A 13,021-nucleotide genomic window follows, 5' to 3' on the forward strand; every position below is an offset into this window, starting at 1 on the left:
GCCACTCTGTTTTGTCTCTCACCGTACATTCAACTCATTCTTTTTTCTTTGTTTTTAATATAATATTTGAATGGCATTCAATTCATTCAAATACATATCCCGCCACCACTTTCCCCTGTTCTCATCACTTTTCCAATTACCCGTTTCTACTTTTCTTCTTTTCAATTCACATATTATTATTATTTTCAAATCTTTTAAAAATAAAAAAACCCAATTCTTTCATCTCATGATCACCAACTCACCATGAAATTCCTCAACTCTCCTTCTTCCTCTTCTTCCGCTTCCGATTACTCCCCCGCGGGCTGCGTACCCGCAATCCTACGCCGCCTGCTCCGTCTCCACACCCTCCCCACATTCCCTTTAGATAACCACTCCAATCATAATGAATTTGATGAGCCTTATTGTGCTAATAAGCCCAAGGGTGATCCCGGGATTGTGGGCAAACTTATGGGCCTTGACTCGATGCCGGAAGTGAACCCGATTGATAATTGGAGAGAATTGAAGTTGAAAAAGAAGGGTGGGTATGTTCTTAAAGCACCCGTCTTTGTGGAGCTTGAAAATGACAAGTTTATTATTCTTAGCTTTGAAGGTGATGGTAAAGATAAGGAATTGGAGTCGGGTTTTTCGAAAAATCAAAAGGGTAAATCAAGAATCAAGTTGAATCAAGAATTGGTTAATTGTCATGGTGAAGTTATGGGTTCATGTAAATTGTCTAATTTGGGCAAGAATTACAAGAAAGCTTGCAACACGGAGTGTGATTCTGAGAATTCAAGTCCTGTTTCTGTTCTTGAATTCTCGGGTAATCAAGAAGCTTCATATTCAGGTTTGATTCTTTTAAGATTTTCTTTTTAGTTATAAAGGTTTTAAGGGGTAGCGGCCGTTTCCCTCCTATTTCAATGTAATTACTACTTTTTAAATATAATTTGAGTTCATTTTCAAATTAATGTGTTGAAAAGTAGTGATTACATCGAGACATAAGGCAAGCGGGCAACAAGCTACACCACAACCCCCTTTTGAATTGCAGGAAACTTACAGTCTTGGTGACTTTTATGATATGGGTATGGATTATGATATAATTAAGTACGTTAAAATTAAAAAATAAAAGTTACAAAGCTACAGTCTTGGTGACTTTTATGATTTTTATGATATGGGTATGGATTATTTTCAGGAAAAGACGAGTCGCAGTCGAAAAATTCGAATTCCAGGAGAAAATTGAGAGGGGATCTTGACAAGAATGCACCATCTCCATTATCATCATCATCATCACCATTATCTTCAAGTACTAGCAGCTGCAATTCAGTGGATGATGGCGAAGAATTATGCAGAAATGATAAAGAATATGTTGGATTCGAGAAGAAGAGCTTTGTGAGTGGAGAATCTAAGGAAATGTGGGATGAAATTTGTAAAATGGCTGAAAGAGATGTGATTGAAAGGTGGAAAGGTGAAGACTTTGGAGAGATTGGGGTGTGTCTTGGGTTGCAGATTCTTGATCAGTTGATACTTGAACTATTTACCGTAACATGAAAACACCTTTGATTTGTAATACTGCTTTGTTTATATTGATTACATCTAAAGTTAGTAAACTTCTAACAAAACTCGTTGTTAACCGTTTTAGATTTCTATAACAAGAATCTAGATTTGTTGCACAAGACTCGTATCATGTTTTTATGTTTGTTGCATTGACTTCACTGGTTTTCGGATACAAGGAGAAAGGAAGAAAGATTTAAAGACATGACAAAAGATTTGATTGTCATGGCCTTAAAAAACTGATCTTTCAAAGAATTCATATGGTCCTATGGAAGTTGAGTTCTAGAAAAAAGTCAAACTGACATGGTGGAACCTAAATACAGAGGTTTATGTCATACCAAATAATGGAATGAAAGAATATTCTTGTAAAAGATATATCAAAGTGTTGTAATAAACATAATATGGCATGTTATCATAGATTGTTCTTGCCAAAGATATATCAAAATGGGATTTTTAATGTACAAAATATCTGAAACATGTTCACAAATGTTTAGCAACATGTCCTAAGTATATGAATTTATGAGAAAATGGGTAGTTTACATTTAGTTCCGTAAAAGTGTTATCAATTGATTATAAGACAACTATGAGTTTCTAAGTTTTGAATAATCGAGTACTTGTTTGGGATCTTCATTGAAAAATCAGACATGCATAGAAGTTTTGGATTTCCACAATAAGTTAAAGGAAACAACAGAAGAAAGATTCATGATTCCAATACGTTTGAATGTAAGTGAACTCCACCGCTAAACGCATTTAATTGGGTGCTCTTACTGGCAGTAATGAAAAACAACACTCATGTTATTCTCTTAGGTTTAAAACAAAATTTTGAAGTGTACAAACACTAATAAAAACTAACCGACTAAAAATCTAACGCCGTTGCCGGGGATCGAACCCGGGTCACCCGCGTGACAGGCGGGAATACTTACCACTATACTACAACGACTTCGATGTTGTTATCAAGACATTATCGACCTTTGATTGTTACGTGTTTAGACTTAAGAAGGCCTATTATCTAATACCTATGGGACATATATTTGTTTTACTTCAATTATTTAATGGATGAAATGAAAAGCAAATGAACATGATTAAAAGTTCTTTTAAGTTGCAAAGTTTGAAAATAAATTATTGTAAGTAATTGTTAAGACATAGTAGTTATTTTATTTGACCATTTCATCATAATCATTGAGTTTTAGATTTCTTGACACGTTTTATACTCGGAAGTTGGAAATAATTTTTCTTTTTAATTTCATTGCGTATTAGTTATTGTACACTAAATTAGCATATTTCTCTACGTGATGGCTAAATGAACAGTTGAGACCAAAGCTGTAAGTTTTCATGCTTAATGACTTAAGCTTAATTTTAACTATTCATGGAATGTTCAGAGATTAGCACAACTTACTCTTATTTTGATGAAACTTTTGGAAATTTAGATGTTGAAATGTTGATGGGGTTTTGAAGAAACACTAAGTGACCCCGGGTAGATTATGGGTAATCTGGGGGCTAAGTAATGTTTCCCTCGAAGGTTAGGTCCAGCAGAGTAAGTTGTACTTCAGGGAACCTGCAAAACAGACACCGTGAGCTCGTCACTGAGAAGGGGGGGGGGGGGATTCCTCCTTGTGACCACCCTCCGGCGTGAGAATCAGTCTATATTGCTCTTTAAATATAAAAGTATATGAATACTATTAGAGCAATTATCAAGTAAGTTATACGAGATAGTAGATGATGAAATGATAATACCATTTGCTGTCTTTTATAGCCGAAGGTGGGTTTCCAAGGGGTTTAGCCGGCCCAACACGCTACCAACTGTAACCTATGCACGTGCCCTACCTGTGAGTGGTGGATAGGTAGCGGCTGACACAGAGCAGGCGTGCCGTGCACTCTTGGTCTGGCAGGAGTTGGTGGGCAGGCGGCGGCTATTGGTCACAGTGCTGTGGCGTGCTGTCTGCCACGCTGCTGTCAGTGAGCTGTCGCATTCTTGGTCAGATCTTTTGTCTTTACCTCGTCAGGTATCACGCAAAAGATCCTCCATCATACGGACTGGCCCATTTTGGCGGGAGTTTTCCCCCTCCCGCCTTTGCTCATTCTTTCCGGTGACACTGAATATTTGTAAGTGTTAAGCCTTATGCGTGTAGCTATGCTGTGCGGGTAGCCTTCCCTGATGGCTTGTATCCGCAACTGCGGGAACAGGCGGGTTACTTTACCATTGGGAGGCTTTTCCCTGCGTATGCAGCTTGCATACTGCGCGTAGGCTTCTCTGAGCATGGTGGGTCCTGCGGGAGTAGATGGTCTTTGCGCAGACATCCCTGTTCAAGGTGAGTCATGCGGGACCAACTGAGCCCTGCTGGGACCTACCTCTTCAAGTCCCCCCAGTCCAATGTTCTTCTCACGAATGTCTAATAAAGTGAGGTGAACTTTTGGACTTAAGCAAAGGGTTTTGAAAAGGGGTTTTTGTAAGGTTTTCCATGGGGGTTCTTCCCGCGGAAGTCCTTGTCACTTGCAGAAATTCCCGAGTTTCCTGCTTGGTCTTTGGGTATGATGCGGGTAGGTCTGTAACCTCCTCGCAAGTCAGGAGCATTGGGTCTTAGTTGTGCGGATTCTCCCTGTGGTTCTGGTAGTTTTTGAACATAGTGATCAATTATGTTTAAACCACCAATTCCATCTTGGAGCCTCAAACAACGTAGTACTCGATGTTCCCGCTATGCGGGGATATTATTTCCGTTTTCACAAGCATTGCCCAGAAGATCCTTCCTGGTTTCAATTCTCAGCGGGTGCTAGGTATGTGAAGGGTTTTGCCTTTACACTGTACCTGCATCCGTCTTACGGTTACTTTACTTCCAAGGTATTCCTGGCGTCCATTCCCTGCGGGTGCTAGGTATGTGAAGGGTTTTGCCTTTACACTGTACCCGCACCCGTCTTATGGTTGGTTGCCAAATATTTTGGCTTCAATTCCCTGCGGGTGTTAGGTATGTGAAGGGTTTTGCCTTTACACTGTACCCACACCCGGCTTATGGTTACTTGTTTGCCAAGGTAAGGGGTATTTTCCCGCTTACTTTTTTGAACCTTAGTCTTCAAATTTTTAAATTTTGAAATTTGAAGAGTTGGTGGATGGATAACAACCCAATACCTCAAACGTCGTGCGACGGTTTCTTCTGACTGTCAGGACGTGCCAGAAGTTATGGCGACATGACATTATGTGGTCATTCCAGTTGCTTTTTCAGGCGCGTGGGCACGGGATTTCGGGCGCGTAGCCGCGAAATCTCTGGCACACGTCCTTTTGACAGCTGTTGCCAGCTTGCCTTTGCCACGCGTCATAGTTTCATTGCACCTTTGATTTCTCTCTCTTCCGTATTAAATTCATCGCATTAATTGCGATTACTATATAAAGGGGGAGAGGGTTATTTGCAATTCACACTTTCCACTTTCATCTCTTCTTCTCCAGTAATTTCCGGCGAATTTCTCTTTTTCGGTAAAGCATTACTCTGAAATTTCTTCTTTCTTCCACCATGTCTTCTCACGATGCTGATGATCAGAAGACTGCTGGCGAATGCCAGTGTTCTCTTCCTGTCGAGCTGTACCAGTATATCGTCAGGAAGTTCATGCTCGAGTCTCTCGAGCCTGAGTTTCCTGAGCCCCACCATACTGTGTACGATGCCCCTAGTGGCAAGATCGGGGTTTATGCTGCATTCTTTGTCTACGGAAACCTTAGGTTTCCGTTGACAAAGTTTGTGTACCGTGTCCTGGAGAGGCACGGTGTGCACCTGACAGAGGTGCACCCCATGGCCATTGCCAAGGTCCGGCACTTTGAGTGGGTGTGCCGGATACTGGGCCTTGAGCCCCTCGTTGACCGTCTGATGACCTTCTACACTTGGAGGTGTATCCAGGGGTGGTACACTCTTACAACCCGTATCAAGGGTTTAAAGATTTGTACCACCGAGCGGAGTCTTCGCTCGTGGAGAAGAGAGTTATTCTTCATATCCGCTCGCGCCATCCCCATCGCCATGAAGTTCAAGAATGGCCAGGCGCTTCCGAACCTTCCCGCCCTCAACTACGAGGAGGCGGAATGGTTCTCGAAGATATCCCGAGTCCAGTCCCCGGTTTTCCGTTTTCCGGAGTCGGCGATGGTGATGCTGGGGATGAGCCGGGTGTGGAAGGCGGCGAATGCGGATAAGGTTCCGATCGTCCTTGAATATGGTTCGAACTCTGTCCCTTATGGTACGTCTTGTTTCATTTTGCTGACTTCGATTTTTTCTAACTTTCTTGTTGATTTCAGAGGGGAACGATCTTCAGTCGCTCCTGAACCCGCGGGAGGAAGATGGTCCCGCGCGGATGGGTACTCGTGCTCTGGACGAGAACGAGTTGCCCATCTTAGAGCAGACCGCGGGTCGGTTCGTGGAGGTTTACCCGCCAGGCCAAGAGATCCTGAGCCACCGACGGCCAGGTAAGCCTATCTTCTACCCTGAACCTCTCAATGCTGTGCCTGCTGCTGGAGTTGACATTTCTTCTTCTGAGGAATCCGCAGAAGGTCCTCCACTGGTGCGGAAGAAAAAGGCTGCCGTCGGGAAAGGCAAGGAGAAGGTGGCCTCTACGGCCGACCCGGTAGTCCTATCTGACTCGGAGTCAGATAGTGCAGAGGTGGCGGGGAAGCCCGGTGGTGAGGAGACCACCGCTCCGGAGGCTGTAGCTGTTACCTCCGGGGAGGCAGCGACGACGACGGTTACCGGTGTCAAGAGGCCGGCTCCATCGGGTTCGCCCCCGCTCGTCCGTACGTTCAAGCTCAAGAAACCCCGTAAGTACCCCCATAATTCTTGTCTAGATTTGTTGTTTCAAATAAATTTTTCTAACACTTTTGCTTGTGCAGGTGTGGATGTTGACGCATTCCAGGGTGGAGTTGGAGCAAGTATTCCCCCGCCAATGAGGGAAGGCTCGGTCAGCCTTCCCGAGGCGTCGACCCAGGCGTCTGCGCCTGCTTCCGTTGGTTTCAGCCTTCCTGAGGCTGTTCCAGCTGAGAAGGTGTCTCCGCCGGCCGTGAGTGCAATTTTTACAGCATCTTTCACGGAGCCGGCGGTTACTGTTGCTGAGGAGGCGATGCCAACAATGGCTACCACAGCGGCTGCCACTATACCTGCGCCACCGGCACCGACGGCCGGACCATCAGGTACGCGCCGGGCTTCCCGCCGATCTATGCCACCTTCCCGTCTGCCTGACCTGTTGGATGGATTTCCTTTAGGTTCAGGTGATGGGTTTGGCGGCTATCGGCCTGTTATTGACCCTACAGGTACGTAGGGTTCTTTTTCCTTTGTATATTTTTGTCATCTTTTCCTAACTGCCTTTGTTTCTTTTGCAGTGTCGGATTCCAATGAAGTGTATGTTCCAAGATGGAACATACGCCGAGGAACAACCCTTCGCACCCCTGTGGAGTGCGTGGATTGGGCTCGCCACGCTGCTCCTCATGGTGCGTTGGGGGAAGCCATGGCTAGCTACCAGGAGGGTAGGCTAACCAATGAGCTTCGGGTTCTCCAGGCCCGGACGCAGCCCCGCGTCGAGCTGCTTTGTCGTGAAAACGACAAGTTAAAAGCAGCGCGCGCCAAAGATGTATCTGAAGCGCGGGCTCTTCGGGAGGAGAACCGGCAGTTGGCCGCTGCCGCAGCCGAGAAGGAGAAGGCATTCAAGGCCCTCGAGGTTGAAGTCCAGGCGCGACTCGAGGCCCGCTCCAAGGCTGCCCAAGCTGTGAATGAACAGCTTCGGCTGGCCAAGGAGACTGCGCGAAACTCAACTGAGAGGGCTGCCAAGGCTGAAGCTGTTGCTGAGCCACTTCGCGAAGAGAATGAGCAGCTTAAATGCAAATTAAAGGCTCTTCAGCATGCTCATGACGCCTTGGCAATGGAAGATGCCAAGAAGCTGCAAGAGATTCTTGACCAGAGGGGGGTGCTTGACCAAACCGAGCGGAAGCTTAAGGGCGTCGAAGAGGCTGCCGCAAAGGAAGTATTACTTGCCAATCTGAACCAAAGCGAAGCCGAACGCGCCCGTGACGAAGTGCAAGCTACCCTCCAATGGCTACTTCGAGAAGCGTTGCCTCAGGTATCCTCTTTTTTTTTCTTCTCTTTCTACTTGTAATTAGAAAATGTTCTAACTTGTAATTTTCTTTTGTAGGTTGTGCGTCGGGTCCTTTCAGAGACCTCTTACGACGATGCAATGAGCGCAGCCCTCAACGCTTCTCATGAGGATGGGGAGAAGACTGGCTTCCTGCTTGGTCTAGGGTTTGCTGAGAGAGGCTTTCCGCCCTCCAACTTCCCTTTATTCAATGTTAACACTGCAGCTGCTTATGACCAAGCAGTGAACCAGTACGCTGCCTTCCCGCATCCGGTGGTGGAGAAGGTGAATGAAGCTGCTGCTGCTGATGATGGGCTAAACATCCTTAAGACTTTCCTTGGACAGCCGCGCTCTGACGGTGCTGGTCCAAGCGGAGGTGGTCCTGAAGCCTGATCCTGAAGATCCCTTCCCACTGCTAGGATAGACTTAGCTTTGTATAGATTTCTTTTAGGCGGGTAGTTACCCGGCCACTGTTGTAATATATCATTGAAATATACGATTGCTATTCCTTTCATTGGATTCTTTGCTTTATAAACTTATGACTTGCATACTTAGTTTAAATTAGCAATTTTCCAAGTGTTTAGAATAAGTTAACCTGTGAACGTGGTTGATGATGGGTTAGAGTTTTGCTTCCTCCTTCGTGATTGTGCGGGTATAACCGTCACTTGCACTTGGTAGGATGGCTGAACTCTTGCCTTCATCTGACCGCGTGTAGGTTTTTCTTATCCTTTTTTAAGTGTTCATAAGTTAACCTTTTAACGTGGTAGATGGTAAGTTAAGTTTGGCTTCCTTGTTTGTGATTGTGCGGGTAAGACCGTCACTTGCACTTACAAGGATGGCTAAACTTTACCTACATCTGACCTGCGTGTAGGTTTTCCTTAGAACTTTTTTAACATTTTGGCGTTGTGTTTATGCGGGTATTGCCGCCTTCCACACGCAACTACTTCTTCCCGTAAGGGAAGTTCATAGGTTACAAGCTATCAATACATCATGAAAGGAGAATCATTTCCATTAGAAGTGGCTCTAGGCCTTTTCTTTACAAGTTGGAATTGATCTACATATAACATTTGCGTAATTGAGCTCCATTCCATGTTCTAGGGATGGGAGTGCCATCGAGCCTTTCGAGCCGGTATGCGCCCTTTCCCAGAACTTCTTTGATAACGTATGGCCCTTCCCAAATCGGGGCCAACTTTCCTGGGCGTTGTTGGTTCGAAGCCTCGTTGTTACGCAGTATGTAGTCTCCTTCATTGAAATTGCAGAGTTTTACCCGCGTGTTGTAGTATTTTTGCATTTGTCGTTTGTAGTTTTCTTCACGCACGGCGGCTAAGTCTCTGCGCTCTTCGGTTAGCATAAGGTCTAACCGTCTTTCCGCATCATTGTCTTCTGGTTGGATTAAGACCCTTGGTGAGGGTAAACCGATTTCGACTGGGATCATGGCTTCAGTGCCATAAGTGAGACTGAACGGGGTTTCTCCCGTACTGGTCTTCTTCAGCGTTCTGTTTGCCCAAAGGACGTGTGGAAGCTCGTCCACCCAACCGGATCTATGTTCCAAGAGTCTTCTCTTTATGCCTTCGACGATGCTCTTATTTGCTCTTTCCACCTCACCGTTACCTTGCGGGTGTGCCACTGAGGTAAAGGTGTGGGTGATTTGAAGTTCTTTCAGCCACTGCTGTAGCTTCTTGTCAGCAAAGTTGGTTCCATTATCGCTTACCAAATTCTGTGGAAGTCCAAAACGACAAATAATAAATTCCCAAATGAATTTTTTGATATGCTTTGCGGTTGTTTGGGCTAAAGGTTTCGCTTCTATCCATTTGGTGAAGTAGTCAATGGCTACCACTAGGAACTGAACATTCCCAGCTGCTGTAGGAAATGGGCCTGTCACGTCAATGGCCCACTTCTGAAATGGCCACGAGGAAGTGACAGGAACAAGTTCATTTTTCGGGCGATGCGTGTTGGGTGCGTAAAGCTGGCAAGATCTGCATTTTCTGATGTATGCCAACGCGTCCATATGCATCCCCGGCCAGAAGTATCCCGCGTTGTTTAGCTTGGCTACCACAGCGCGGGGGCCTGCGTGTACTCCACAGATGCCTTCGTGAACCTCCCTTAGGAGGTAGTCAGCATCTTGGTTGTCCACGCATCTTAACAATGGGCCAAGAAAGTTACGTCTGTAAAGGGTGTCATTGACCAGCTGATAATTCAGTGCTTTACAGCGTAGTTTTCTTGCCTGTGACTTTGACTCTGGTAACGTTCCTGCTTCAAGGTATTTTATTATTGGGGTCATCCATGTTTCTGTACCGGTTTGGATGACACAAATTTCCTTGTGCGGGACTGATGGTGTTTCGAGGAGTTCAAAGCGGATGTCCTTTCCCAAGTGGGTGAAGGCCAGTGATGCAAGCTTGCTTAACGCATCCGCAGATTTGTTTTCGCTGCGCTTGACGTGTATCACTTTACAATCATTAAAATCGCGCATGATGGCTTTGGCCTGGGCAAGGTACAGGGCCATTGTGTCGTTCACAGCCGTGTACGTCCCGTTTATTTGGTTTGCCACTAGCATGGAATCTACATGGGCTTCCAAATTTTTTACACCCATTTTACGCGCAATCCTCAATCCGGCCAGGAATGCTTCATATTCAGCTTCGTTATTCGTACTTGGAAAATCCAGCCGAATAGCATAAGTATATTCCTGGCCTGCTGGATTTGTTAATTTTAACCCTGCGCCTGAACCCTCGTTACTAGCTGCTCCATCAGTGTAGAGTCGCCAGACCTCATTGATTTCGTGTGCTGGGGAGGGTTGAACCTCCTCCTGGCACTCTTTCTCCCGTGAAGCGGGGACTTCTGCAATAAAATCAGCCAGGACCTGGCCTTTAATGGCTGGTCTCGGCTTGTATTGAATCGCATATTCTCCCAATTCAATTGCCCATTTGGCTAGACGTCCCGATAACTCGGGTTTGCCTAGAACATTTGAGAGTTTGAAGTTGGTGAGAATAGTGATTGGGTGACCCTGGAAATATCGTCTCAACCTGCGTGAAGCGTGTATAAGTGCCAAGACTAGTTTTTCCAGGGTAGAGTACCGGGTTTCCGCGTCTGCCAGCACGCGGCTAACATAATAGATTGGCATCTGGATGCCTTTTCGTTCTACAAGCAGGACTGCCCCGGTTGCTCTATCTGTTGCGGAGAGGTATAGGATTAACTCCTCCCCCGCTTGTGGTGCTGTGAGTGTTGGGAGTTCGATCAGGCGTGATCGAATCTCCTGAAAAGCTGCTTCCGCTTCTGGTGTCCAGCGGAAGTGCGTTTTCTTTAAACAATTTCTTAGCGTTGACACAAAAGGGAACGACCTATCCGCATGGTTTGCCAAAAAGCGGTTAAGCGCGACTAGTCGTCCATTCAGTGTTTGAGCCTGTTTTATGGTGGTAGGTGATTCCATTTTGACAATGGCTTCGACCTTTTCAGGGTTCGCTCTGAAGCCATCTTTAGTAATAATGACTCCCAAGAACTTCCCTTCTTCCACCCCAAATGAACACTTGCTCGGGTTGAGCTTCATGTTTATCTTTCTGAGCGTGTTGAAAGTTTCGTCAATGTCTTTCAACATCGCCTCTGGCTCGGGGCTTTTGATGACCAAATCATCCATATAGACTTCCAAGTTTCTCCCAATTTGGGCGTGAAACTCTTTGTCCATTAGTCGTTGGTACGTGGACCCCCGCGTTCTTAAGTCCGAATGGCATCATTTTATAACAAAATGTGCCATCGGGCGTCCGAAAGGCGGTTTTGTCCTGGTCATCTACAGCCATGTGGATTTGATGGTACCCCTTATACGCATCCAAGAAGCATTTAAGGCGAAATGGTGCCACCGAATCCACCTTGAGATCAATTTCTGGCAACGGATAACAATCTTTGGGGCATGCTTTATTCAAATCTTTGAAATCTATGCACATGCGCCATTGTTTGTTATTCTTCGGTACCATTACGGGATTTGCAACCCATGTTTGATATTTGCTAACGCGCACGATGCCCGCGTCAAGGAGTTCCTTGACTTGGGTTCTGCACGCGTTGGTTTGCTCGGGCCCCATTACTCTGCGCTTTTGTACGATCGGCGTAACGGCCGGATCGCATTTGAGCTTATGCTCTGCCTTACTCCGGGGTACACCAGTCATGTCGGCTGGTGTCCACGCAAAGATGTCTGCGTTTCGCTGCAGTAAGCGCTTGAGTAAGGTGCGTGTTGGATCAACAATTGTCGGGCCAATGGTAACGGCCTGATCGGGATATTTCCCATTGAATGCCCACTTTTCAGGTTCAGTGATGGTTTGTTTGGCCATCTTCGGTTTGGGTTTAGAGGAGACGGATGCGATGCATACCTGGGGAATGCCCGTGATCATCGCTACGCCTTCAGTTGTTGGCCATCCCATCATGCCGTGGACTGAGGATACCACGGCGTTGAATCTTGCCATCCCGTCTCTCCCGAATAGGATGTCATACGTATGATGTGGTTTTTTCATTACAACAAAATCCACATCCTCCGTGCGTGAATAATTCCCATCGGTGAGAGTGACGGGGAAAGATAGGGTGCCCAAGGGAGTGTTCATGCTGCCGTCAAACCCTTCCATTGAAGCGTAGACCGTCTCCAGGCGTTCCTTGTCTTCATCGTCTAGCTTGTCGAAGAACTGCCTGTACATCACTGTCGACGATGCGCCATTGTCAACGAGGGTGCGAGAGGTGATGTAGTGCCCCAGCTGGCTTTTAATGACAATGGGGCCTTCTTTGTTTGGGCCTCCCGGCACTCGCGGGAAGCGCACTTCTGCTTCCTTCCATGCGCATGGTTCGGTCATCGGTCTCTTTCTTCCTCTGACCTTACCATGGACCATGTTGATGCTGATGTCGACGGGCTTTCGTCCGTTACCCCTGTACCTGTTGTCGTTCCTTCCTCCCTTCTTGATAGATGCCACGAGGTGTGCGAGCCTCCCATCCTTGACGAATGTCTCGACGATGTCCCTCAAGGATGTGCACTCCTCAGTGCTATGGCCCTTTGTCCCATGGAAGTCACAAGACTTGCTTTGATCCGCATTGGGTTTCTGTCGGATCGCTGGGGCTTTTGGCCATGGCAGTTTTTCCGTGGCAAATATCTCCGTGACGCTCTTGGTGAGTGGCGTCCAACGGTTTTTTCCGGTTCGAAGGGTGCGTGTTGTCCCTTCCGCCAACCAGAGGGCGAGAGCTTGAGGGGGTGTCAAAGTTTATCCTTGACTGCCAAATACCTTGCCGCCTCTTTTTGTTTAGCCGGGCGGTTCTCACATTGTTCTCCCTTGTCCTCTGTGTGTAGAGGTTTGTATTCTGGGGGAGATCTCTTCCCAGCTGTTTCTCCGTTTCGGCAAAGCGTTTGGCTGCTGTCATTATGGCATCCCATGTGGATGGCATG

At 46.4% G+C, this 13,021-nt stretch overlaps 1 protein-coding gene and 1 non-coding gene across 2 annotated transcripts; one reads left to right on the plus strand and one right to left on the minus strand.

Moving 5' to 3' along the window:
* The first annotated feature begins 202 nt into the window (after window positions 1-202).
* Window positions 203-1,664, plus strand: LOC143607450 (uncharacterized). Its single transcript, XM_077082894.1, has 2 exons — window positions 203-823; window positions 1,169-1,664. The coding sequence occupies exons 1-2, from the start codon at window positions 244-246 to the stop codon at window positions 1,522-1,524; spliced, it is 936 nt and encodes a 311-aa protein (XP_076939009.1). The 5' UTR covers window positions 203-243; the 3' UTR covers window positions 1,525-1,664.
* Window positions 1,665-2,395: 731 nt separating this feature from the next.
* TRNAD-GUC (transfer RNA aspartic acid (anticodon GUC)) lies at window positions 2,396-2,467 on the minus strand. The gene has a single exon. It is a non-coding gene; the product is annotated as a tRNA-Asp (tRNA).
* Window positions 2,468-13,021: the final 10,554 nt, after the last annotated feature.

This window comes from Bidens hawaiensis, unplaced genomic scaffold (genome assembly GCF_021521415.1).
Source record: "Bidens hawaiensis isolate Kalapana, Puna unplaced genomic scaffold, B.hawaiensis_p1.1 tig00082649_1, whole genome shotgun sequence".
Classification (NCBI taxonomy): Eukaryota; Viridiplantae; Streptophyta; class Magnoliopsida; order Asterales; family Asteraceae; genus Bidens; species Bidens hawaiensis.